Raw genomic sequence first — 26,694 nt, forward strand, 5'->3', positions numbered from 1 at the left:
TTCATTTTTCGTTAAATTAATATTAGTAGGATATCCTTTAGCATCCACAACAGCTTTTAAACGTATGGGAATAGATTTTATAAGTTTTTTTTTAATTTCTGTATTAATGTTCATCCATTCTTCCATTTTGGCTGTTTTGATTTCGCTTTTCATTTTGATGTCGTGTTTTCGTACTTTAACCAAATGAGGTTTAAATCTGGCGACTGAGGTGTTGTTTTCAAAACCTGTGGACAATTCTAGAGACACTACAGGCGAAATTTGAGAGAACTTAGAATCGTTATCATGATTAAAAATAAAGTTGTTTCCAATACCCAAATTTTGGGCTGATAATTTTAAATTGTCTCTTTAATATTTAAATAAAGAGAATGATTCATTATACCATCAATAAATACCAAATTACCTAGTCCTGATGCTGTCATGCCTCCTTACCCCCCACAAGAACACCTCCACCGCCATGCTTAACTGTTCCAACTAAGTTCTTAGAATGAAGTTCCTCATTTTATCTTCTCCATACAGTTATTTGACCATCAGAACCAAAAACGTTAAATTTGCTTTCGTCAGCAAATAGGACATTAATTCCAGTACCTTTCGGGTGTAGTTATCATTGATTTTGCGAATGAAAGCATGAGCTTTCTGTTTTTCTCACTAACAAAATTTTTTACGGGCAGAACACCCATGTAATCCAGCTTCTCTGAGAACTCGTCGAACAATTTAAGGTGAAATTGAAGTAGAAAACTTTGCATTAAATTCTGCAGAAGCTTTTACAGCACTTAAATGTGGGTTTTTCAGGAATTTTCTAATAATAAATCTCTCATGACTTTCTCGGTCGACCTTTTCTTATCTTGTTTTCAATCCGATTTTCTTCCTTAAAGCGTTTTATCACATACTGCACTGTAGAATGGGATAAATTAACTAATTTAGTGATATTTTGAATTGATTTAACACTACTGTGGTGAAAAATTATCAATTTTCGAATGCTGTTTGTAATTTCTTTACGACTGCGACCCATTTTTCAATAATAAATAGAATATTATGAAGTAAACAATAAAAAATTAAAGCAAAAGATTTTTTAAATGCCACCACAATGCAAAAATTAAAAAAAGCGGCAATCAGTAATTCTAATTTTTATTTTATCCAAAAATATTTCAGTGTACGAAGACTTTTGTGAGATAAAATGTTTATCATTTTTTTATTATTAATTTCTTAAAGATAAATTTTTGCTATATTTTAAAAATATTTCATGTAATTTTGTTACAATTAGATTATAGGTCTTATTATTAAAATCTCATTCAGAAAATTTACTTTTAATTAATGGATAGAGCCCTATTTCAATGAAAAATCATAAGTGTACGAACACTTTTGGGAGCCATTGTATATCCAAGTTGCAACCAGGTATTTTAATACTAGTAAATCACCAGAAAACAGGACAAAAATTTGTCCAGTTATTCTATAACATGTAACAATATAACGTGTATATGCCTTTTTAATCTGCAATATGCTGCTTTTATGAACAGCAGGTGATGACTAAGAAAATTGCTTCAAGACCAAGTTATTCACGGAAAAAGAGAATGATGCATGAAGAATCAAATAATAATAATACTCACAAATATTGCAAACTATGATGTAATATAATAGAGAAATATTATATCCAATATCATAAAATGCATTCATAAATAAAAATGTATTTAGAACAAACTGATATTAACTTCTTAAGTTACAGATGAAGATATATGAATACATAAAAGGAATGAATTTTTTAACACTGAAAATATTAAAAACACAGTTTAATAGTCATATTCAAAAAGAAAATGTAATGTTTCAATCTGAAGTTTCCTTACATAAAATTTAGATTAGAACTGAATTTCATCTTTTATGGTTTGTGTTATTGATATTTTAAAGAGGTTATTTCGCTGAATGGAAATATTAACCCTTTGCGGCGCACTATACGTTAACGTTGGAATATCAACAAAAAAAGTTGTATGCAGTCTATTTAGTTCTAAAAGAGTATACAGGTAAAATTTTGTAAAAATTGCACTTACCGTTTTAATTCTGTGGGTGTTCCATGAGGTGGAACATTGCGCCGCCAGAGCTTTTAAAAGTGCGACTAAGCGAGCATTGCAGTGAAGCACAAAAATGAGTAGAAGCGTTTGTATAAGAATGAAAAAACTGTGTATTATGGCTGTATACATGGTTTCCTGGATATACACAATATTCTTGAATATATACGGATAAATGAGATAAATATCTATTGGGTTGTTCGGAAAGTAATTTCGTTTTTTCCCGTCAGAGGACTTAATTACATTTTTTCGAAACCAACTTCACACTTAAGCTGCATAACCATTATATGTCTTGAGAGCTGATATTACAAGGCTTGTGTGTGAAAACGTTCTATTAATTCTATGCAGTAGTTTTTGGTTGGTGCCCTTTTAAATATGGAGAGCAATAAGCAGCATTTTCGTCATATTTTACTTTTTTACTTCAGAAAAGGTAAAAATGCTGTCCAAGCGAGGAAAAAATTGACGGATGTGTATGGAGAAGGCGTGTTAACAGTACGCCAGTGCCAGAACTGGTTTGCAAAGTTTCGATCCGCCAATTTTGATGTCGAAGATGCACCACGGTCTGGAAGGCCGATTGAAGCTGACAAAGATGCGATAAAGGCATTAGTTGATGCAAATCGGTGAATAACCACACGAGAGATCAGTGAGAGGTTAAATTTGTCGAAGTCGACTGTTTATGGCCACTTGAAAGGCCTGGGCTTAACCTCGAAGCTCGATGTGTGGGTGCCCCATGTTCTTACGGAGCGAAATTTGTGTCGTCGCGTTGACGTGTGTGATTCGCTCCTCAAACGTCAGGAAAATGATCCATTTTTGAAGCGGATTATTACTGGCGACGAAAAATGCGTCGTATACAACAATGTGAAATGCAAGAGGTCATGGAGTAGAAAAGATGAACCGGCTCAAAGCGTTTCAAAAGCCAACATTCACCAAAAAAGGTGATGCTGTCCGTTTGGTGGGATTTCAAAGGAATCTTTTTTTTTTTTTTTTAGCTTTTACCAGACAATACAACTATTAATTCGGAAGACTATTGTCATCAGCTGGACAAATTGAATGATGCACTTAAACAGAAGAGGCCAGAATTAACCAACAGGAAGGGTATAGTGTTCCACCAGGATAATGCGAGACCTCATACAAGTTTGGTCACTCGCCAAAAGCTTTTACAGCTTGAATGGGACATACTGCAACACCCACCATATTCTCCAGATCTGGCACCTTCCAATTATTATTTGTTCCGGTCCCTGCAAAAGTTTTTGGATGGTAAAACCTTTACCTCAAATGAAGATGTCAAAAACCACCTGAATCAGTTTTTTGCCAGCAAGGACCAAAACTTTTATGAGCGGGGAATCATGTTACTGCCAGAAAGATGGCAAAAGGTGTTGGACCAGAATGGCCAATATGAAATTTAATAAAATATTTATTCATTATACGAAAATTGTCTTTCATGTTCCTCCCAAAAAAAAAACGAAATTACTTTCCAAACAACCCAATATATACACAAGTCCTATATACAAAAATATTTACAAATTTACCTATTTCTTAGCTTCGAGAAATTGTTCAAAGGAAGTCACACCTTTTTGATGGAAGCACAAACCAACTACGGTTAAAATAATTAACTACGATTAATATTAACAATAAAGAAAAATAAGCCTATAATATATACATACACGAAAAATATCTACACAATTATTGAAAATAAACGGGAATGAGACTAAAAAGCGTCAGCAAAAAATTCGCGCAGGTCTAAGTAAAGATGAGTGAAGCTACTAATAAAATTCCCGCCTCAAAACTACAATATTAGAACTTTCATAACACAAAACACACCTCACCCCTTAATACTGCTTTGTTTGAATTCATCCCCCCCAAAACAACGGAAACAGAAAACGTAAGCAACAGATGTTCTGATTCGTAACAGCATGAGATCGCTAAAGGCGCAGTGTTCCCGCTAATGGAACACCTGGGTTTATTCAATGATTCTGGGTATTGTTTTTGTATGAAACATTAAAAAAAAATATAGAACAAATAATTTGGAGTACAGCCAGCAAAATTATGCCGAATTTTTTTTCCAAATAAAATTTTTTATATCATTAAAAAAATAGAGAAAATTACTTGAAAAAAGTGGATTTTAATAACATATAATAAATGGAAATTCTGTGTCTCCTTGTGCTGCTCCTTGTGATATGCTGCTATCTACTGTTTAAAAAGAAAAGTTCAAAGTATATTATAAAGGCATTTTTATCTATTTACGGCTGAGTTTAAAGGTTTCAGAAGCGATTCAATTTGTGTGTTCTATGTAGTGGACCACTGAGGCACAAAGGGTTAAAACATGATTATGCAATTTAGTTACTGAAGACTTGTAATAGGAAATCGACTTATGGTTAATCTTTGGATTATGGTAACTTGGCGATTTTTTGGCAAAAATTTGGCGACCAACCCTGCTACAGCAACCTGCTAGTTTTTGTTTGGACGCCATTTTGTTTTCACGAATAAAGGCATTCCCCCCCTCAACATTTTCCCCCAACAATCTGCTAGCCGAATTACGCTTATGCTAGAACTTTTATGGAACAAAAGCGCTTAATCACGACGAAGATTAGGTGCGAAATTGGGAGAAAGTGCAGAATCGCCCACTGCTTGCCGCATTTTTAAGAATTGCACATGCACGGTAGCCATGTACACGCCAACCTATTTTCACTTAAAAAAACATCCCATAATTGCGCAAAAAATGGCATTGCGTACACTCTTGTCTTTATCCATGTACACTGCTAAAGTCCTAGCTAGTAACCATTATTGCCTCACCAAAATATCGCCAAACTACCTGTTACCATATTCCAAAGATTAGCCAGACTTATTTTTGATATTTTTAATTGCAGTACAATACTCCTAGAAATGTAATATACCTCCATGAAATATTCAAATCTTGTCTTGGGATATACAGTAGTTGGCTGATTAAAAGTCTCTGGTTTGTTGATTATATCATGAAATGCCGTTTTATGCTGTCTTTCTTCTTGGCCAGATTTTGAATTGACTTGATTTTCCTGTAATAACAAAATAAAGGAAAAACATTCTTAAGTTCTAGTTTGATATTAAGAATGGAAGCTACAGAATATGTAATTATAATGCATTTATCCAAATACATATTGTCACTGCCTTTTTTTAATTGCTTTTTGATAATAAACAATTTTAAACTGATATAGTCAACCATATACGAGAATCTTAACAAATATATGCTGCTTTTCTAGATCTTTAAGTATACTATATTTTATAAAACTTTTTCGTGTGAGACTGCGTTTCAAACATTGTCATTAAATTGAGGGTTCCATCTCGATGAGAAATCTTTTTGAAAGTCTTTGATATACACAAATATTGCACCAGTCTGTTTTGTGTTCATATCCTAAGATAAAAGTTTTTGATAACATCTTATATTTTGCAATAATTACCTGATTCACAGCCTTTTCAAAATTTCTAATCAAATTTTCAAATAGTTTATCAGTTCTCGAAACTTTCCTCCAAACTGGTATCCATTTATAGGCTCTCATTTTTTAACAACAGGATTTTCTATTTTGTAACTAATAAACTAGAAGATTCATAGAGATAAAATTTGAATTCACGTAGTTTGCTATTTCTTAAAAAACAATGAGTTGAAATGAATTGGAAAATTTTAGGTAAATCAATAATCTTTAGCTAATTTTTAATTATTGCTGTAATAATAAAACAAGGAAACATCTTATTAATATTGATAATTGGCCAAATATTTTACAAAATTTACAACATTCTCAATCATATTTTCCATAATGCACAAGCATTTTAAATACAAATATAGTCCATATTAAAGAAAAAAAAATGATTCGTATAGACTTAATCTTATATTGTCATATTTATCTTGAGATATTTATCGGTCAGAAATTTATACAACTTAATAAAATGTAAAATAGTGTTATGATTACCTTTTTAATATTTTTAAGCCTTAATATACTACGTAATATTGAAAACTACAGCTTATAACTTTACACTGAGCAATATTTTTTAAAACAGTCTTTGAGCTAAAAGCTAGTAATGCAAATATTGTTTTCATGCTTATTAATGCATTCCAAGCCTTATTGCAGATAATAGCAAATATTATACTACTGATATACTGTACAGCATACATAAATATGATCTAGTTTAATTGAAAAATTATATGCAGTCATACATCATACTTAATATATTAACACAACCACCTTGGCAGTTTTTTTTTTTTTTTTGGCAAATGGGAAAGTAAAAATAACTTATCTAGTGGAAACTGGTGATTTTTTTTAAACAGTTTCAAGCTGCTGATATTTACAATAAGTTAGCAAATATTATCAGTATATCAAAAGGAAACACTTTAAAATTTTAATTATTAAATAAAGATTATACTGATGCATCAAAAAACTAAACTTGCATTTTTCATGAAGTCATTTAATTTTTATGCTGTCCTTCTTCCCATGTTCACAGCAGTCTGTTTTTATTTTTAAAAAAATGAGAATTACACAAACTCAGTACTGCACAGATATTTTTTTTTCTGCTTTGGTGGGACAGCCGGTCTCCTAGGAAAGGTGCTTATTAGCCTGTTTAAGTCCCATAGACGACTAGAATTATATTTCTTAGTACCTTAGATCAAGTTACCGAAAGTCTGTCTCTGAAGACACGGGAAAACATGTACAAGATGAGAAGATATGTGAATATAATTCTGTGAAAGTGTCGATAATTTGGAAGGCAGAATGACATACAACCATGACACTACAGTAGGATTTATACCATGGTTCTGAATTGTTTGAAATCAGAAGTGAAATGTTACTGCATTCCTTAGTATGCTTAATAACATTTAGATTATTAAAAGGGCTACCTAGTAACTACATCTATCCATCAATAGTTCAGTTGGCTAAGTGGTGGATTGTAGAGGGATTAAAGCAATAAAAGGCTATCTAACTAAACACATCTCCTCATTTTACCCTTTAGTGATTTCACAGCTACATATTGTATTCTTTTTGAAATTTAACTGTTATTTCTTTCTTTGCTGGCAAATTCTGCAAGTGATATTTTAAAATAGAGTTGAATGCAAAAAATATCACAATTTGCCTATAGAAACAGTTGAAACTTTGAATACAACAAAAAATGCATACAAAAATTATGCTGTTTCACTGAAGGAATTATAAGCAAAGCTGTCAGATTTTAGCAAATTCTGAAAAATATGGCAATTTCTACTTAGGCGGTTGTGACAATATGTAAGCACCTAAGCCATTAAATAATATAATAAAATACTATTCCATTAAAACACAGTCAGTTAAAAATGTGCCTTTTTCTTTTTTTATTTTTGGCACCAGTTACTGCCAAGTATAAAATTATGAAATAATATGATAGAGTTCAAAAGACTAAAAAAAAATTAACTCCATAAAAAGTAAACTTTTTAAAATTTCTTAATGCCTAAAGATAGTATTTTTTCTTTTTAATTTTTTAATCTAAATACAGTCAAAAGTCGTTAATTCGGACACCCATAATCCGGAATGATCTATAATCCGGACCTCAAAGCTACAAACTTTCTGCGCATGCGTCGCGTTTACGCATGCGCACAGGCGTTTACGAGAGCGCGTAACTCTTACGGCTGCGAATATGTTTGTGCGCATGCGCGTTTAATGTGTAACGAAGTAATACGCTAAGCTAAAGTTATCTAATTCAGTTAATGTTGCAGATTGCGTTGTTCCTTAATCTTCGAATTGGATCCGGCTTATTATTTTTTGCAGACTGTTAGAGCAATTTTATAAAAGTAAGCTTGAACTTTCGATTATGTCAAATTGAATTTCCGATATATATTTACTACAAAGCGAAAGTATGTTTTGAAATCCGAAATCTGTTTATCAATTTCACGCTGCTCTGCGGCAGAGGGGGGGGGCAGAAACGTCATTATTAAATTATGATAGATTAGAAAGATTATGTCAAATAGAATTTCCGAGATATATTTACTAATATGTAATTTGTATCTACAGAGCGAAAGTATGTTTTGAAATCCGAAATCTGTTTATCATTTTCACGCCGCGGATTGGAAGTTGATCTGTCAGCACTATCCTTATCTTCAGGGCAGATGTTTTTATTTTATTTGGTTTATAATTCCGTACTAAGTGTAGTATTTTATCTCCGTCTTTGATATGATTTAAATCAAGTTCCTCGTCATTATAATTCGCTTCCGATAGTGAAGAAAGTGACCCAGAGGTTATTGAAAACGAAAACATTTCGATTGACAAATTAGTCGGTATTCTCAACACAGAAAGTATTTTCACATGAAACGAAGCAACTTACGTTGAAGGAAATGTTTAATAAAGTAAACAAATAAATATTAAGCTTTTTCTTTTTATAAATTTTGATACCCTTTAGTTCATAATTGTTCTCTATTTCATAAATTACGGTTTTATATTTTTAATTTTGTAATTTCTGCATGCCATCTTACCAGATTTAAACTGATGATCTATAATCCGGAAAAATCGATAATCCGGAATCGCCGAAGTCCCGACGAGTCCGGATTAACGACTTTTGACTGTATTCTACACATAAATAAAAAATAAAACAAAATGAAATTCCGTCTAAACAGGTGACATAAAATTATAAATATCATTTAATATTGTAGAAAAATTTTGAGTTTTTGAATATAATAGATGCCACATAAATTCTATCAAATATGACTCGTAATATATGAAATGGTTGTAAGCAGTGCCCAGCTGATATTTATTTCTCCATTTAGCACTGCCCTTATAATCGATCCATAGTTTGAGTATGGCATCCAGTGTCAAGGTCTACCAAATTATAACTGTGATTCACAGTAAAATGTCTATATCCAGCATTTCTTAATTCCTCTTTCGTATATCGTTTCTAGCAGTCTGAAAATATAATGCTGCTGTCTGATATATTTTGCTGAACAGCAGCCATCAATGTTTTAGCACAATGATCGAGAATGGCGACCAGAAAAAATTCTTTGCTTTCCTGGAATAAAATCTCGAATACCTACTGTTCCTTAAGAACAAGTACATTAAAGTAGCATTCCAATTTATTGTCATATTATGGCTGATTTCTAACTGAAGTTGGCAGAATTTAATTTACATCAATTCAGTCCTTTCCCTTTTTTTTTTTTTTTTTCCCACAGCAAGAAGGTATATATCAATGCCATACAGGAGCTTTGTTTGAGTTAAAAGTTAACTTCATTGGAGGATTTTGAGAACAAAGTCTATTGCTATAAATTATTCCTTCGTCCTGAAAGAATCTTACGACAGCCTCTTCATCATTAAGTAATTGCCAAACTGTGTAATCCATCATACTAAATAAATGACAAAATATGGCTAAAACATAAGGAGTGATAATATTTTAAACATTAAATTCTCGAGCCACGATATTTGGTATGTTGTAGCATTGTTTTTTTCTCATTTTTAACTGATACCGCTCTAACGGAATAGTACCTATAATAATAATGTATATTATTCAGTGTATTACATCTTCGGGCATTAAATAAAGGAATATAAAAGTGAGTGCTACAATATATCTCTTATGCATTGTTGGAACTACTCTTATATGCGTCCTCAGGCCGCCAAACATTTTTGGGGAGAAACTCCACGCCACCACATTACTACCTAAATTTTTTGTCTACTTTTCGAATTTTAAGTTTAAAATGTCTCCAAAAACGTGGTTTTTGCACATGCAAAAACCACATTTTAAAGACACAATTTAAGATAAAAATCCGAAACAAAAACAAAAAATTTAGATAGCAAAAACGTAAAGTTTCTAACCAAAAATATTTGGCAAGAATGCATGTACACAGCGATATGTTTTAACTTAAAAAAAATCTATGAATTGCACATTCTAGGCAGTGAAGGAATCTATGAACTACGCACACCTTGCTTCAATAAATTTCAAAGAATACCATGTACACAGCACTCTGTTAAAACTTAAAAAAAAAAATCTACAAATTGCACAACCTAGGCATTGTGCACAAATCAACCAAATAAACTAAACTAAATTACAAACAATTCAAAAAACAACAATAATAACAGAAATTCATATTAAAAAAACAATGAACATAACATAAAAATGCAAAATTAATTTGATTTTTAATATTTAGAAGCCATAATTAATATTTAAAACACTGAATTTATGCATAATAAAACGCATTATTTTAAAAATAAAATGACAACAAAGTATCGGTTACCATAAATAACTTATTCATTAATGGGTTTACCATAAGTCGTATTACTCGTCAAAATCCGTGCAACCATCTACCAAAGTAGCACCACATTCTACAAAATAAAAACAGTAAAATAAAATGCACTTACCATAATACATTCCTGAATAAAATTTCGCGAGTCACACAATGTCTCTGAACAAAAGTGCCACGATTTTGCTATATCACACATCTATTCGAGATTCAAAATTTCGGAAGTAACGATAAAAACTTCCTCCAAAGTTAACATACTACACGAAAACCACAATCCAAATCTTAAACTCCGCTGACAGCCACATACTTTACCAGCAACTATTTAATTGCAAATCCACACAAAAACTATCAGAAACGCCCTTCTTCGTCCGTGTTCTCATAGCAGCTCCGCATTTCGGACTCCGTTTTAAAAATCCCACAGAAATTTCAAAAATACACTTCAATCCTCATAAGCACACCCATGAACAAAACACTCGTTAACAACTCCAACATGGTACCTTTTAATACTAAATTTACTTTTCACACAATCTAAAATACGTGACTGAAATCTTGCCGCCATGTCTATCATAGCAGCATAGGCCATTTAAAAACATGCATGACACGAACCAACGAGCAATTAACACTCCGACGAAAGATTTTTCAATGGCAACAGGGTTGCAATATAACACGCAATTGCGCCAAAAACCAGCGCAGAACACATATCGCCACATTTGGACCAAGGCGTTTGAATTACGGAGTACCTTTGCAATTCATTGCAATTAGGGCGCATATAAGAATAGAGTTGCTTTGTTTCTACAAACGTAAAAACTGCAGTCAGTTTAAACTAACTATTCAAATGGTAAAGTGTTAAAGAAATGCACTATCTATGTAATATGTACTGCATGATGCAGTTTCAAGGCTTAATAGAAATAAAGATTACTCTTCTATCAACACACATGGGTGTAAAACAAAGATATGCAATAGTGATCTCAAACTGGCAGCCTGCATTCTTACTCAAACTGGCAGCCTTCATTACTTCGGTGATTCCGGATTATAGATCATCAGTTTAAATCTGGTAAGATGGCATGCAGAAATTGTAAAATTAAAAATATGAAACCGTAATTTATGAAATAAAGAACAATTATGATCTAAAGGGTATCAAAATTTACAAAAAAAAAAAAAAAGCTTAATATTTATTTGTTTACTTTATTAAACATTTCTTTCAATGTAAGTTGTTTAAGTTGCTTTGTTTTATGTGCTAATACTTTCTCTTTAATTCTATATAAACAGACATAATTTCTTGTTCATTTACAAAGTTCCGCTGTCCAAGTCCTATAATTGCTGTGTCAAGGATACCGACTAATTTGTCAATCGAAATTTTTTCGTTTTCAATAACCTCTGTGTCACTTTCTTCGCTATCGGAAACGAATTATAATGAGGAGGAATTTGATTTAAATTCAAAATAAATTTGATTCAAAGACTGAGTACATCGAGATGAAATACTACATTTAGTAAGGAATTATAAGCCAAATAAAATAAAAACATCTGCCCTGAAGATAAGGATAGTGCTGACAGATCAACTTCCAATTCATTGTGCACCGCGGCGTATCCTATTCTACATAATCAAAAGTTCAAGCTTACTTTTACAAAATTGCTCTAACTGTCTGCAAAAAGAAGTCTGCAGCGTGAAATTGATAAACTGATTTCGGAATGGTTAGGGTTAGAGAAACAAAGGAACCTTTATCCATTTTTTGCAGGAATTCCATTTTTTGTTTGATGGACATCGAAACATGCTTTCGCTTTGTAGATGACTTTGGCAGCTCCAGCATCGGAAACTCCAGAGTCGTAGCTAGGGTTTTCAGCGCCCAGGGACAACTGAAGATTTCGCGCCCCCTACTGCTTGCAAAGGATAGAAAACATTTAATTCTAAAATGTCGTAACATCAGTTTGGCGCCCCTTGGATTCTGCACCCGGGGACAGATGCTCCCTCTAGCTATGCCACTGGGAAATTCTATTTGACATAATTGAAAGTTCCAACTTACTTTTATAAACTTGCTCTAACAGTCTGCAAAAAATAATAAGCCGGATCCAATTCGAAGATTAAGGAACAACACAATCTGCAACATTAACTGAATTAGATAATTTTAGCTTAGCTTATACCGTTCGTTATACATTAAATGCACATTCGTAAACGTATTTTGCGCATGCGCACACACAGATACGCAGCCATAAAGGTCTTACACGCATGCGTCGTCCGGATTATAGATCATTCCGGATTATGGGTGTCCGAATTAATGACTTTTGACTGTATATAATTTCCTTGATGCTTTCACTAGTTAGCTGAATGCATTGCTACATGAATTGAGACAGACAATGTATGCCTTATAAAACTTGTTTATTTATGCTTGTAATTAGATCTACATTATTTGAATATCGGTAAAAGTTTACAGTTGGGTGCCCCTATTTTTTTGCCTTTTTTGACGACAAAATTGGCACTAAGAAGGTCCAATTTCAAATAAATAAGAAAATATTAAAAATAAGCAATTTTAAAAAGAAAAAATATTTTTACTTATCCTTTTCAGGCAAATAAAAAGTCTTTTTGACAATGACAGCACGTTTCCCTTGCATTTCCAACAAAGTAATAAATTTACATGTACATTCACTCACCTCTCTCAGCATCACAGATAAATCCATAGCGATTTTTTATTTAACAAAATATATGCAGAAAAATGGCAAAAACACACAGATAAAACCACTCGATTGATAACCACCACATAAAAACATTCAAATGGCAAATGAATTAACTGCTCAAATTACGAAGTAAAAATTCCAAAAGAAATCGTCTGCTGGAAATTCTTTTTAACTACAAGCATAGTTTTGAAAGCATAAATTATCGTCTGCTAATTGACAATTTGTCTTCGGACATTCATGCTCTCTCCGAAGAAATTTATTCGTATCTAGTTATCAAAAAGCGCTGTGAAAGCCACGGCTTTTCGATATCTAAAGCTACGATAGGTAATATTGTCAACGATAGGAAATTAAAAAAAAGACAACATATATAATGAAATTAAAAAACAAAATAAAATCTGAAATTTAAGATTTTACATTACGTCCCAAAGGTGCATTTTTTTAACACTTTGCGTGTTACCTTTATTAATTAAATATCATGTTCTTCGCACTTAAACCATAAAATTCAGTTCAGCAGCAATATCACAAAATAATTTTAAAATGAGCATATCTTTAGATTTTCCGATACACAGTATCGCGCGCTGGAGATAAAAATGTTTTTATCTGTAGAGCATTGTCATTGCTTGCTTTGAAATTCCTCAGTATGTTAATCAAAAATTCGTTAAAGTTTTACAAAATATGAAAACGATAATAAAACAAATTCTAAATTTCAAATTTAGGCTTCCAGATGCCCATATTCGCAGGAGGATGACGTTATTCTAAATTTGATGTTTCTAGGTACCGTTGTTTTATCAAAATGAGGGAAATATACATATATTTATGAAGATTTTGAATCGTTTAATTCCTTTAAATATAATACAGGGCGATAATATTTGTTGGCCACAATTTGAAACATTGTCTACATTGGCTTTTCCCATGTACACATCGATCTGTTTTCACTTAAAAAAAATCCCAGAATTGCACAAACTCAGCATTGTGCACCACATTGGCTTTGCCCATGTGCACATCGATCTATTTTGACTTAAAAAAACATCCCAGAATTGCACAAACTTGGCATCGTGCACCACATTGGTTTTGCCCATGTGCACATCGATGTATTTTCACTTAAAAAAACATCTCAGAATTGCACAAATTTGGCATCGCGCACCACATTGGCTTCGCCCATGTGCACATCGATCTATTTTCACTTAAAAAAAAATCCCAGAATTGCACAAACTCGGCATTGCGCACCACATTAGCTTTAGCCATGTGCATATCGATCTATTTTCACTTAAAAAAACATCCCAGAATTGCACAAACTCGGCATTGTGCACCACATTGGCTTTGCCCATGTGCACATCGATCTATTTTCATTTAAAAAAAATCCCAGAATTGCACAAACTCGGTATTGCGCACCACGTTAGCTTTGCCCATGTGCGCATCGATCTATTTTCACTTAAAAAAAATCCCAGAATTGCACAAACTTGGTATCGAGCACAACCTCGGCATTGCGCACCACATTGGCTTTGCCCATGTGCACATCGATCTCTTTTCACTTAAAAAATCTCAGAATTGCACAAATTCGGCATTGCGCACTGCATTGGCTTTGCCCATGTACATATCGATCTATTTTCATTAAAAAAAAAATCAGAGAATTGCACAATGTTAGCTTTTCCAATCTTCTAGGATTGAGCCAAAAAGAAATACAAAATATTAAAATAAGCAACTTTAAAACGAACCATACAAGAAAAATTTTTTCACTTACCCTTTTCAAGAAAAATGTAAAGTCTTTTTGAGGGTTTTTATATATAAATTTATATCAGGGGGAAACCCTTTTGGATCCCCCCTCATCTTTAAATAAATTTACAAACGTTTATATGCCGTTTCCGTAATATATGCAGAAAAAATGCTAAAACCCACAGGGGGGAGGAAAACACTCGATTAAAAAAAGAAACCACATAAGAACATTCAAACCGCAACAGAATTAACAAGTAAAAAAAAAAAATAAATAAATAAAATAAAAATTATGAAAGCTTTTAGATTTTACATTACGCCCAGAAGGCTTTTTTTTTTTAACGTTTTGTGTGTTACATTTATTTATCATATAAGGTTCTTTACACTTAAACCATAAAATTCAGTTCAACAGCAATATCGCAAAATAATTTTAAAATGAGCATATCTTTAGAATTTCTGATACACAATTTTGTGCTCTGCAGGTAAAAATGGTTTTTTTTTCCTTCTTCCGTACTGTGTTGCAGTTGCTCGCTTTGAAATCTTCAAGGGTACTATTCGGTTTCGAGGGCCGTAAAAAATCGCCAAACTATTGTTGATGCCAATGCTGCCAAAAATAATTGCAGCAACCCTAACGCGAGAAAGGAAGTATAATAGTAAATAACTATGTAAGATTGATATTTGAATCTAGATGAAAGGTTAATTTCATATAATACTTTTTTATTATTATAATTTATATGAAAAAGGCTAAACATGACTGAATGGAAGCATAAGAGTAAATAACTATTTCAGATCATTATTATAATTTATATAAAAATTGCTAAACATAACTGAATTGATGCCTGCATTGCTATTTCGCTACCGACTTATCGCTAAAGCACAATTTCATCTTGTTGGTTGTTCAAACGTAATTTTCTTTAATGAATGATGCCTTTTCTTTGAAAATATTCTCAGTAAAATGCAGAATCGCCCACTTATTTGTTTGCCGCTTTTTACAAAGGTAAAAACAATTGGATTTTTGTCAACTTTTTTTTACTTTTTAAGTGAAAATAGGTCGATGTGTACATAGATAAAGCCAAGGGTGTGCGCAGTGCCATTTTTGTGCAATTCTGGGATATTTTTTTAAAGTGAAAATAGGTTGATGTGCACATGGATGCCGAGTATGTGCAATTCTTAAAAAAGCGTCAAGCAGTGCGTGATTCTGCACTTTACCCAAAATTCTATTGCCGACTTTTCGTCATGGGCAATTCCCAAATTGTTAAATCCATAGGGTATTAAAAAAGGATTTAAAAATTAAACTAGTATTTCAATGGAGTCTTAAGAAATATAGAACTATATAAACTTACGCAATCCGAAATCAGCATGTACGCTAGATTTGGCGCGCTGTTAAATGGGCGCGTTTGCTAGATTTGGTGCTTTTGCGCATACATTTTCGCTGCAATTTATTACGGTCCTCAAAACGGAATAGTACCTCTTCGAGTTTGCTAATAAAAATTTTGTTCAAGTTTTACAAAATATCAATCAGATAATAAAAAAAATTCCAAGTTTAGGCTTCCAGATGCCCATATTAGGTTGGAAACGTATGTTATTCAAAATTTGATGGCTCTAGGTACCTTTGTTTTATCACAATGCGAGAAACATTTATGCAGATTTTTCAATATTTAATTTCTTTAAATATAACACAGGGCGATACAATTTAGTGGCACCAGAATAACAACACAGCTTCAAAACATCGGGTTAGCCATGTTGGCGCGTTTATTGCCCATTGAAAAACAATCGCCAAGCAGTGGGCTAAACCGCATTTTAACCCTGCCTTAATTTTATCCATGTATACATTGATCTATTTTCACTTTTAAAAAAATTAAGGAAGCTATCATGGTAATCAGAAATGGGGTTTCATTGCCAAAACTGAACAAAATTTGTCGCTAATCAAAGGGGTACCCAATTCTACACTAGAGCCTGAATATCAATCATGTGGAATTATATACAGTCAAAAGTCGTTAATTCGGACACCCGTAATCTGGAATGATCTATAATCCGGACCTCAAAGCTAAAATCTTTCTGCGCAAGCGCCGCATTGACGCATGCGCATAGGCGTTTTACTCGTGCGCGCAAGACATTTACGACTGCGCATATGCATCTGCGCAAGTGCAGAATACGTTTTCGCGTGCGCATTTAATGTATAACGGACGGTAAAAGCTAAAATTAACTAATTATCTATTTCAGTTAATGTTGATAATTGCGTTGTTCCTTAATCTTCAAATTGGATCCGGCTTATTATTTTTTGCAGACTGTAAGAGCAATTTTCTAAAAGTAAGCTTGAACTTTCGATTATGTCAAATAGAATTTCCGATGCTGGAGCTCCCAAAGGATCTAGAAAACGAAAGTATGTTTCGATGTCCATCAAACAAAAAAAGAATTGCTACAAAAAATGGATAAAAGCATATCCTTTGTTTATCTAACCGTTCCAAAATCTGTTTATCAATTTCACGCTGCTCTGCGCGGGGGGGGGGGGGCACGTCGCGGCGCGCAATGAACTGGAAGTTGATCTGTCAACACTATCGTTATCTTCAGGGCAGATGTTTTTACTTTAGTCGGCTTATAATTCCTTACTAAATGTATTTAATTTCGATGTACTCCGTCTTTGATATGATTTAAATCAAATTCCTCGTCATTATAAATATCACGAATACAAATCACATAGTTTTCTGGTTGCAATTTTCTAATTTCGGCTATGAGTAAGGTATGCTTTACGCATCCGCGCGTTAAAAGAAATGTTTAATAAAGTAAACAAATAAATATTAGGCTTCTTTTTTGGTAAATTTGGATACCCTTTAGATCATAATTGCTCATTATTTTATAAATTACGGTTTCATATTTTTAATTTTATAATTTCTGCATGCCATCTTACCAGATTTAAACTGATGATCTATAATCTGGAAAAATCGATAATCCGGAATCGCCGAAGTCCCGACGAGTCCGGATTAAAGACTTTTGACTGTATACCTTTTGAATATTACTCATATGCATACAAGCAATACTTAGAAGTATGTTCCCTCTCATGTTGTTAAAGAGAGAAGAAGAAAAAAATTCTGCTTCATCGGCTGCTCTCAGATCCTATATTCAACTTGTGTGCAATTCGAGTTTACCACCACATTTGCATGTATTCAGCTGAGATACAAGCTATGAATATGTCTATATGTCTGAGAGGGGACCTATAACGAGAAGGCACACAACATCCCACACAGATCATTTACATACCGCTAATCTGATTACATCAGCCTGAAGCGAATATACATTCAAGCAGGTACTGATGATTGCAGATATTACAGAAAGACAACAGCCGGTCAATGCATAGGCATGCTTATATAATATTTCAGTGTTATGAACGATTTTTATTGGTTTATATATTATAATTTGAATGGATATTCTTGGCAAGGAAAGAGATGTTCATATGTAGATATAAGAGATATAAAGACACAACTGTATGCTAAATTAAAAATATAAAAATGCAATCCTATAAAATGATTAATATCATGATCTTGATTATCAGTAATGATTTTAAGACATCTATTAACATTTCATAGAGAAAAATGACAAATCAAAATGTGTTACCTTATGAGGGCCAGTCACAGCATATCGTTTCTGTCTAATAAATGCTCTTCTCCTACTATTAGATTTTTCATCCTGTAAGATTATCTCCTTCCAGATTTTGTTAACACAGCTTGCTTTACAAAGATCTTCTTCAGACAGATATGATAGTATAATGGAAATAATAAGAGTACAATTAATTTTCTTAAGCTCTTCAAGAAAGTCTACTCTTTTCTGGCTATAATTTATCACATTAACTTTGCTTAAACTGCACTTTTTACTATAACTTTCAGAAGTGTTAGTTGAACAAATAATCTGGGAATGCTCCATGCATGTATTTTCAAAGTTTTTTTTAAAAAGCACTTCAGATGGAGTACCATTTTCATAAGAAGGTAAAATATTTTTTTCATAGAAATAATGGCAATCCTCAGCTTGCACATCCCTAAATATATTATCATCTACATTTTGATCTAAACTGCAATACCCTGTATCATAGGCACAACTGCCATTCAGGGAATATGACAAATCATCAAAATGAAGCTCTTTGGTTGGAGTCTCTGTACTGATATCACATTTTACAATTCTGTCTTTATTTAATTCATGTTCATGTTTAACATCAAACTTTTCTGAAGATAAAATGGCATCAAAATAAAAATTTCTCGAGAAGTTTTGATATATTCTTTTACTTGGTCTCTGTTCCTTAATTGGAGATAACGTATGTAAAACTTTATTTGATAAAAGAGAACTTTGTTTTTGTATATTCTGGCCATTACTATGTGCTTGAATAGGAGTACTTGTTGGCAGCATACCTTTAAAGAAAATAATAAATTTTATTTAATACTTCTGCAACTATAAGATTAGTTTAATCAAATAATATGTTAGCCACTGTTAATCATACATAATAATTACACATCTAAATTTTAAAATATGTATAAAATAGATAGAATTCTTAATACTTGTATATTACTTAGAAAACAACAAACATAATAAAATTTTATTCTGTAAGTAATTTAATGCAAATAGTAATATCTATATCCAAACTTTGATACAAGTAATATAAAGAATTTATTTTTGCAGCATTTAAAAATCCCCCCTAGTAAAAGCATAACCCTTCTAAATTGAAATTATGATTAAACATTTGATAACTGCTTCTTAAAACTTGATAACGCACAGAAAAAATGGATTATGTAAATATTTTATCTCTTTATTCAAAATATGTTCAGTTGAAAATTTACAATATTTTTAAAGGATTACAATTTTAAAGGATGCCTATTTATAAACAATATATTTTGAAAAATATTATAAAAAATATATGCTCTGTGTTTTAAAATGTGCTTAGATCATGAAAAATATAAACAATCAACAGCAAACATACCACTATGTAGTTGTATTTGCTGTGGTATTAAAATTACTTATAACTTATTTTTTCGTTCTATGAAGACTGCGTTTATTGCATTTTGATCCAAAGTAAATAAAACATACGCAACAAACATCGGTGCTGAAATTTCGGCGCTATAATGCAAGCTAAGCCATTCTTGATTTATTATTTTAGGAGGTATTCTCCAAATAGTTTTAATACATTTAAATTATTTTAAGAAGATATTATTCATATATTCACGTAGAATGAAATACTTCGTATTTATTTTAGCAAAAAGATAACTGTGCAGAAGAATCTGAAATTCCATTTGCATTCAAAAGAAAGAATCCAGGTATTTAAAATCAATGACTACAGTAGTGTTAGTTATATATGTTTGCTTAAATGAAATTTAAGTTTTTAAAGCAGTGACAGATGCTTGCAAATATAAAACTCGTTATATTGAAATATGATTTATTTCATGTATGGAAAATGAATGATACGTGAAAAGCACATTCTTTTGAAAATATATTTTCCGAAATACTGAAGCAGTTATTAAGGATGAGATAAGATAAATTTCATATTAATTAGGAATGTTAAATAATTACAGAACTATTAGCTTCCTTAATTAATTTTTTACATTAATTAACATAAAGATAAAAATATTAGTAAACAGAATGGCCTAACATGAGAGATTACTTTTACAATTTAACACACAATATTTGAGTGACTTGACATATTATTCCATAATATTATACTATAAATACCTCTTCGAAATGGCGTTGAATACATTTTTAAATATATCAACTACTGCCAACAGTACATAACCAAGACGATAACAATCCACGCGCGTAAAATACGAAAACCGCTTCAAATTTCCCACAACAAATCAAATAGCCGATGGTATGATAACGTGCAAATAACATATCAACCAATGAGAGCGCAGAATAGATGATGTCTTCTTCAGCAAACACGGAATGAACGACAACTGTAAAGGCTGAGCAACAGATGGAAGAATATTATAAAAAAAATATTGCTTACTCAAGAAAAAAATTATTCTTACGATTTCAGATGCATTTTATTCTTATAGTGACCAAGATCCCTAGTCTGGACACCGTCGAGATGGAAGAACCGGTCAGTTTTTGCGATCTACTCGACAGAGAGCGAGTCTTGTATCATCGTTTCGATCATTACAGAGATCGACGAGTCGGAAATGCTGGTTAAAGACAGATACGCTCATGCAGCCAGCCTCTTCGCGGAATTCAAATCTCCGACCGAACTACAAGTGTTCAGCGATTTTCCCGCTCGGCCGCTAATGGTATCGATTTAAAAAGGTATAAATAGGTATATGTACTGCAATTTCTTTCACTGTATGTGTTAATATATTACACTTATATATATATGTGTGTGTAATAATAAAATTCCATAGTCAAGACATAGATATAGTAATACTATATCTATGAGTCAAGAATACACTTAAAATTCTAACTGTAAGTTCTTTTCATTTTTTTTTACACTCATTTAAACCCAAAAAAAACATAATCTAAATTAGTATCTAACACTAACAAGTTAATTAGTTTAATAATATTTCCAATTTTCATTTGCAATCTACACATTTTATCAATAGAAGAATTTTCTTTAGTTTGCCTAATTTTAATACCTCTTATCTTTTGAATTTTTAACTGTAAATTGTTTGCAGATTTTTCTGAGATGATAGACAATGTCGTGCCAGTGTCCCCGACACAGTCGACTCATCTGCCATGGGATAAAAATCCCTTAATTCTTAGTTGTCAAACTCCCGAAGAATCAGACCCCAAATTTTTGTTTTCTACATTAGAATTAGTTTCAGTTTCGTTGTGCTCATTTCGGAATGGGCAGATTTGAGCCCAGTGCTAACAATTTGGTATCCCTTTTTTGGTACATATTCTACAAGATGATGGGGCTATACCGTAAAAATTACTATTAGTATGGTGACTTACAACTTTCTTTCTGTTGCTGATATTGCTGTTAGATTTATTTCCAATTTGTTGAAAACTATGAGGTTTGTAATTAGATGCATTGGGTCGATTATCAACAAACTGACGATTATTATTTCGGAAATTAGCTTGTCTTTTTGCGAATTTTCGTCTTTAAAATCATGAATTTGTCGAAGTTTGTGGGCTTGTTCTAGCCAAGTTGTCGGATCAGCGGGACTTTAAATAATCATCAAAGACTTTAAGTTCGTTCGCAAACCATCTGTCAAACCTTCTAAAATAATTGATTTATCCAAATTAAGCCGCTTACCCACTTCAATTTTCTTTCGAAAGTAATTTGTGATGTCTTCTCTGGCGTTATATTTTAAATTAGCGAAGTCGCCAAAAGTAGTTAAGGTGGGATCGATAAAGTTTTCTTTTAATATTTGTTCAAATTCTGAGTAAGTTTTTAGCTCATGGCAATTTTTAATATAGAGCCAGAGAGCTTTTCCCTTAATGTAACGAGAAATATTTTGAGGTTTCCAATTTTCGTCCTTATTTTGGCAGACTTAGTCTGCCAAAATAAGGACAGTCTCTTAGTCTCTTAGTGTATAATATTGTTAAAATATAATATTGTTAAAATAACCTAACCAAGAAATTATGTCACTGTCTTTAGAATCTTCAGATGGAATAATATTTAAATCTACTGTATCTTGAATTACGTTTAGTGAATCGTCAAGATTAACGGGTTCCTGATTTGTCGACATTGTAACTGAAACTTTAAAATTTTCTTGAGAACAAAAATGTGCGCTTTTCTCAAAATATTTTTACAATAGTTAAAATATTTTTTTAAACCAAAAAACTCTTCAGAGTATTATCAACACTTCATAGAATAATATACTTAAATAAAAATTTTGTATTCTCAAATTTTATTATTATCACTACACATTTCAGGATAATATCAAATCTTACTTAGAATACTATTAATTAGAATAAGACTTGAAATTTAAATAAACTCGTAATTACTTTAACCCACCGGGCGGATCGCATTCAAATCTATTTACGTCTCGAAAATTGCAGTAAAAATTAACCATGTTTACAATTTTTTTTTCATTTAGAGTGAACCAAAATTGTCCTGAAAACGGCCTTTGTTAGATTTTCTTCCCCCTCCTTGTAGGGCGATCAACAAGTCGTTTCAGTTAAGTGATGGTTTCCTAGTGTCCTTTGATTACCGCCTAGAGGTGATTAAGCAGATGGGCTGCTTTTGCCCTTACGGAGGAAGGAACACGGTCTGTGTCCATGCTTTGGTTAGACGAAAAAAGATATTTTTTCCTGGAAATCCAAAACAGAAAAGGAAGTTTTGTATTGCCTTGTTACTAATTTTGTGCATATTTCTAATCTTAATTGCTTATCAGAGCCGTGCCAAGATATTTTTTCATCTGAGGCAGAAAGGTCAATGCGCGTCCATATAAATATAAAAATAGCTACACTTGTATTAAGCAAAAGTAATTGTATTAAATCAAAATGTCATAACTCTTATAGCATAATTATACCATAATTCTTAAAGTATTTTTTAATCGTAGTTTTATAAATTCAGAGAAATAATGTAGTCAATTATTTATAATTTTCAAATGAAAACGTTAAAAAATTCGTTTTTGATAAATACGAGGGCTATCCAGAAAGTAGATTACGTTTTGGAATAAAAAAATAAACAAAGTATAGGAAACAAATTTTATTATATACAGATGAAAGCCACACTCAAATACTACTTTTCTACATAGTCACCATACAAATTAAGGCATTTATCGTAGCGATGTACGAGCTTGGAAATTCCTTCGTCGAAAAATTCGGCCGCCTGCGCCTTCAACCACTTCGTTACCTCTTCTTGCAGCTGTGCGTCGTCATCAAAACGCTGCATAGCTATTGCTGGGAATAGGTGGAAGTCGCTCGGTGCCAGGTCGGGACTGTACGGCGGATGAGGAAACAACTCCCACTTAAAAGATTCAAGAACTTTACGAGTGACATTTGCCGTGTGGGGCCGGGCGTTGTCGTGAATCAACAAGATCTTAGAGCTCAACATTCCTCTGCGCTTGTTTTGAATTGCTCTTCTGAGTTTTTGGAGAGTTTGGCAATACCTTTGAGAGTTTATTGTAGTGCCTCTTTCCAGGAAGTCCACCAAAATTACACCTTTTCTGTCCCAAAAAACAGTCGCCATCATCTTCCTTGCCGACATTGTTTGCATGCATTCCTTGGGTTTTTGGGGAGAACTTGTGTGCCCCCACTGCATTGATTGCAATTTCGTTTCACAGTTCACATGTTTCACCCATGTTTCGTCACCAGTAACGATGCGATCGAGTAAAGAGTCACCATCCTTATGGTAAGCGTCCAAAAAGTTCAACGCTGCAGCCATTCGCTGATTTTTGTGGTCCTCTGTCAAGATTTTTGGAATCCATCTTGCACAAAACTTGTGGTAACCAAGCTTTTCGCTGATGATTTCGTGCAACAAACTTCGCGAAATTTGTGGAAAACTCAAAGAAAGTTCCGTTATTGTGAAATTTCGATTTTCACGGACTTTAGCATCGACTTTTTCGAGAAGTTCGGCGGTCACTATGCTGGGTCTCCCACTTCGATCTTCGTCGTGAACATTGGTTCGGCCATTTTGAAATCTTATGACCCACTGACGCACTCCACCTTCAGTGATAATGTTGTCCCCATACACTTCACGAAGCTGCCGATAGATTTCTATCGGTTTACAGTTTTTTGCAGTCAGAAACCTTATTACTGAGCGCACCTCGCAGCTCGCGGGATTTTCAATTAACGCAGACATTTCAAACCGTCACAGTATCTGAACGGAGCACAGCACGAACCTCTCACTAGCACGGCTAGATGCAGACTGAGCTGCGCAACGCTCTGACCCCAAGATGGCCGCGCTAGCCCCGCCCCTAGCGGACACAGACGGAAACGTAATCTACTTCCTGGATGGCCCTCGTAAGAAATAACACTGAAATGCATATTGCATTAATTTCCAGGTTTTCTTGCAATTTTTTTAAATTTGTTTTATTGATTTAAGTTTGACGAAGCCTATTTCCCCTAATAATTAAAGTAATTTTCGAATTCGTATAGCCAATTTGGCGCCTCTTCTAGTGATTCACATGAGCCCGGCTTTGTTGCTTTTTAAGTATAAATGTTATTGATTTTTATTGCGTTTCGGTATTTTAATGTACGTTTATAGAATGTTAATTTGTTTTTATATGCATATTTCAGTAATATAATTTTACGAGACAGTGTAGTTTAACTAATTTTCTGCTTTTGATTCATGTTATCGAGCTTTAACACTAAGAAAAAATTTATAAGAGGCTTAAAATACCTAATTCCTATTGAAAGCTACATGTAATTGATAATTAAATTACTATTAAAATAACAAACACATGCTCAGTGTCAGTCATTTCGACATAATGTTTGTAATTCATTTTACTACAAATTTATTTCGTTTATCTTGTTTCATATTTATAAAAGGGGAGTTTACTTTTATCGCATTTATTGGTTGATAGAAGTTATGAAATATTGAATATTTTAAAACAATTTTCAGTCATAATAACCTTATTAAAAATTTTCTACATATAGACAAGATGTCACAGATACCTCTCAGTTTCCGAACTAAATTACATGGTACTGAAATTCGGTGCATTTTCATATGATTATTTTTAACAGAAAGAGTTACCTTACGTAAATCACAAAAGAACATTGTTTTATTTCTTAATTAAATATAGCACTTGTATTAAATTGCTAAAATTCATTGTTAGGAAAATCTCGCTCTAAGAAATTAGACACTTTTACCTTTCAAAGTGGAATTTTTGTGGTTTTCTCTGTGCATAATGTGGGCGCGAGTAAGTTTTTCTTAGAATGTCCACCACTGAGGCATTCCTCCCTTTAGGCAGATAGCTTTCGCGTGCTTTGAAGGAAAAATAAAGCAAACCAAAACAAAAGCTTCAAAATTGGTGTTTAACATTTTTTTTTTGGGTTCAAATACGCAAATTACTTAGAGATCTCAATTCACATTATCAAATGTTATTATTTAAATAAATAAAAGCAAGCTGAGGATTTCCATTTAAATTGTTTGTTTTAAAATAAAAAATAAGAACGGTAAGTTTTGAATAAATCTTGTCAACATCAAGCAGGGACAGGAACATGCCAATGTAAAATTTAATATTAAGCCAAAAAGAAACGCTTTGACGTAAATTTTGAATAAAACTTAACCAAATTCGCAGGTAGTCAGAGACAGGCCTTTCTTCAGTAGAGAGAAAAAAATGTTTCTGAAGTATTTGTGTATTTATTACATAAATGTTTTAATGCTTCCATAGCACTGCTAATCGATAAAATTTATTTGATGAAAAGTAGGCTTTTAAAATTCCGATTTTTCAACCTTTTTCAGTGACATATGTGGCATTGAAAAACACGTCTGGCCAGGAGGCAGATTAATGGCTGAAAAATTCTTAGAATTTAAAGAGGCATCGAACAAGAAAATTTAGGGATGGCGAAATTCTAAGAATTTGGCACTTGACAACGGCAAAAGTTTTAGAATGTAGAGAGCTACAGAATTTAGGCAGGGCAAAATATTTTAAATTTATAGAACATTGGTCAGTGGAATTAAGATCCCACAGCGATTGCACTGAGAAACAAATCGACCTGCTTCTCGATTATGCGGATGGACGTAGATTAACTTCCGAAATCTCAGTGAAGCAAGAGCTATACATAATGCAGCTATTTACGATTTCTGCTATAATAATCTGAAATTTAATGTAATAATTTAACACTATATATCAGTTTACGAAAACATGATGATACTTTTGAGAAATTTTCTTTAATTTCCCAGTACACTAAAAAAAAAAAAAAAAAAAGTACAATAGATTATATAATGATATTACTAACAAGATGCCGATGATGCATTTAATTTTTATCTTTTTATTAATCTAAATAAATATGTCATTGAGTTTTCCATAACTTATAGTTTTGCAAATTAAAAATGTTCAATAACGTAATATGTGATTATGGTATTATTGGTATGGTACTACTCAAGGCAAAGCACACGAGGGTTATCTGCCTAAATGGAGGGATGCCTTCGTGGAGGACTTTCTAAGGGAAACTGGCTCGTAT

General features: G+C 32.6%; 2 protein-coding genes across 2 annotated transcripts in view; one reads left to right on the forward strand and one right to left on the reverse strand.

Moving 5' to 3' along the window:
* The window catches only part of LOC146995391 (uncharacterized), a 36,018-nt gene extending 15,516 nt beyond the window's left edge, over positions 1-20,502 (reverse strand). The window contains exons 1-3 of the mRNA XM_085823676.1: positions 20,356-20,502; positions 18,259-19,043; positions 4,952-5,089 (exon numbers count right to left, since the gene is read on the reverse strand). Coding sequence (XP_085679802.1) covers positions 4,952-5,089; positions 18,259-19,043; positions 20,356-20,380 — 948 coding nt within the window. The 5' untranslated portion in view covers positions 20,381-20,502. The remainder of the gene's footprint in view (positions 1-4,951; positions 5,090-18,258; positions 19,044-20,355) is intronic.
* Positions 1-26,694, forward strand: part of Tsen34 (tRNA splicing endonuclease subunit 34) — a 269,041-nt gene that overhangs the window by 199,184 nt on the left and 43,163 nt on the right. The window contains exons 7-8 of the transcript XR_015043011.1: positions 19,883-19,943; positions 20,679-20,922. The gene's annotated coding sequence lies outside the window, so the exon portion shown is untranslated. The remainder of the gene's footprint in view (positions 1-19,882; positions 19,944-20,678; positions 20,923-26,694) is intronic.

Source organism: Stegodyphus dumicola, chromosome 9, assembly GCF_044657685.1.
Source record: "Stegodyphus dumicola isolate Sdum_Otavi_A_Nest chromosome 9, ASM4465768v1".
Classification (NCBI taxonomy): Eukaryota; Metazoa; Arthropoda; class Arachnida; order Araneae; family Eresidae; genus Stegodyphus; species Stegodyphus dumicola.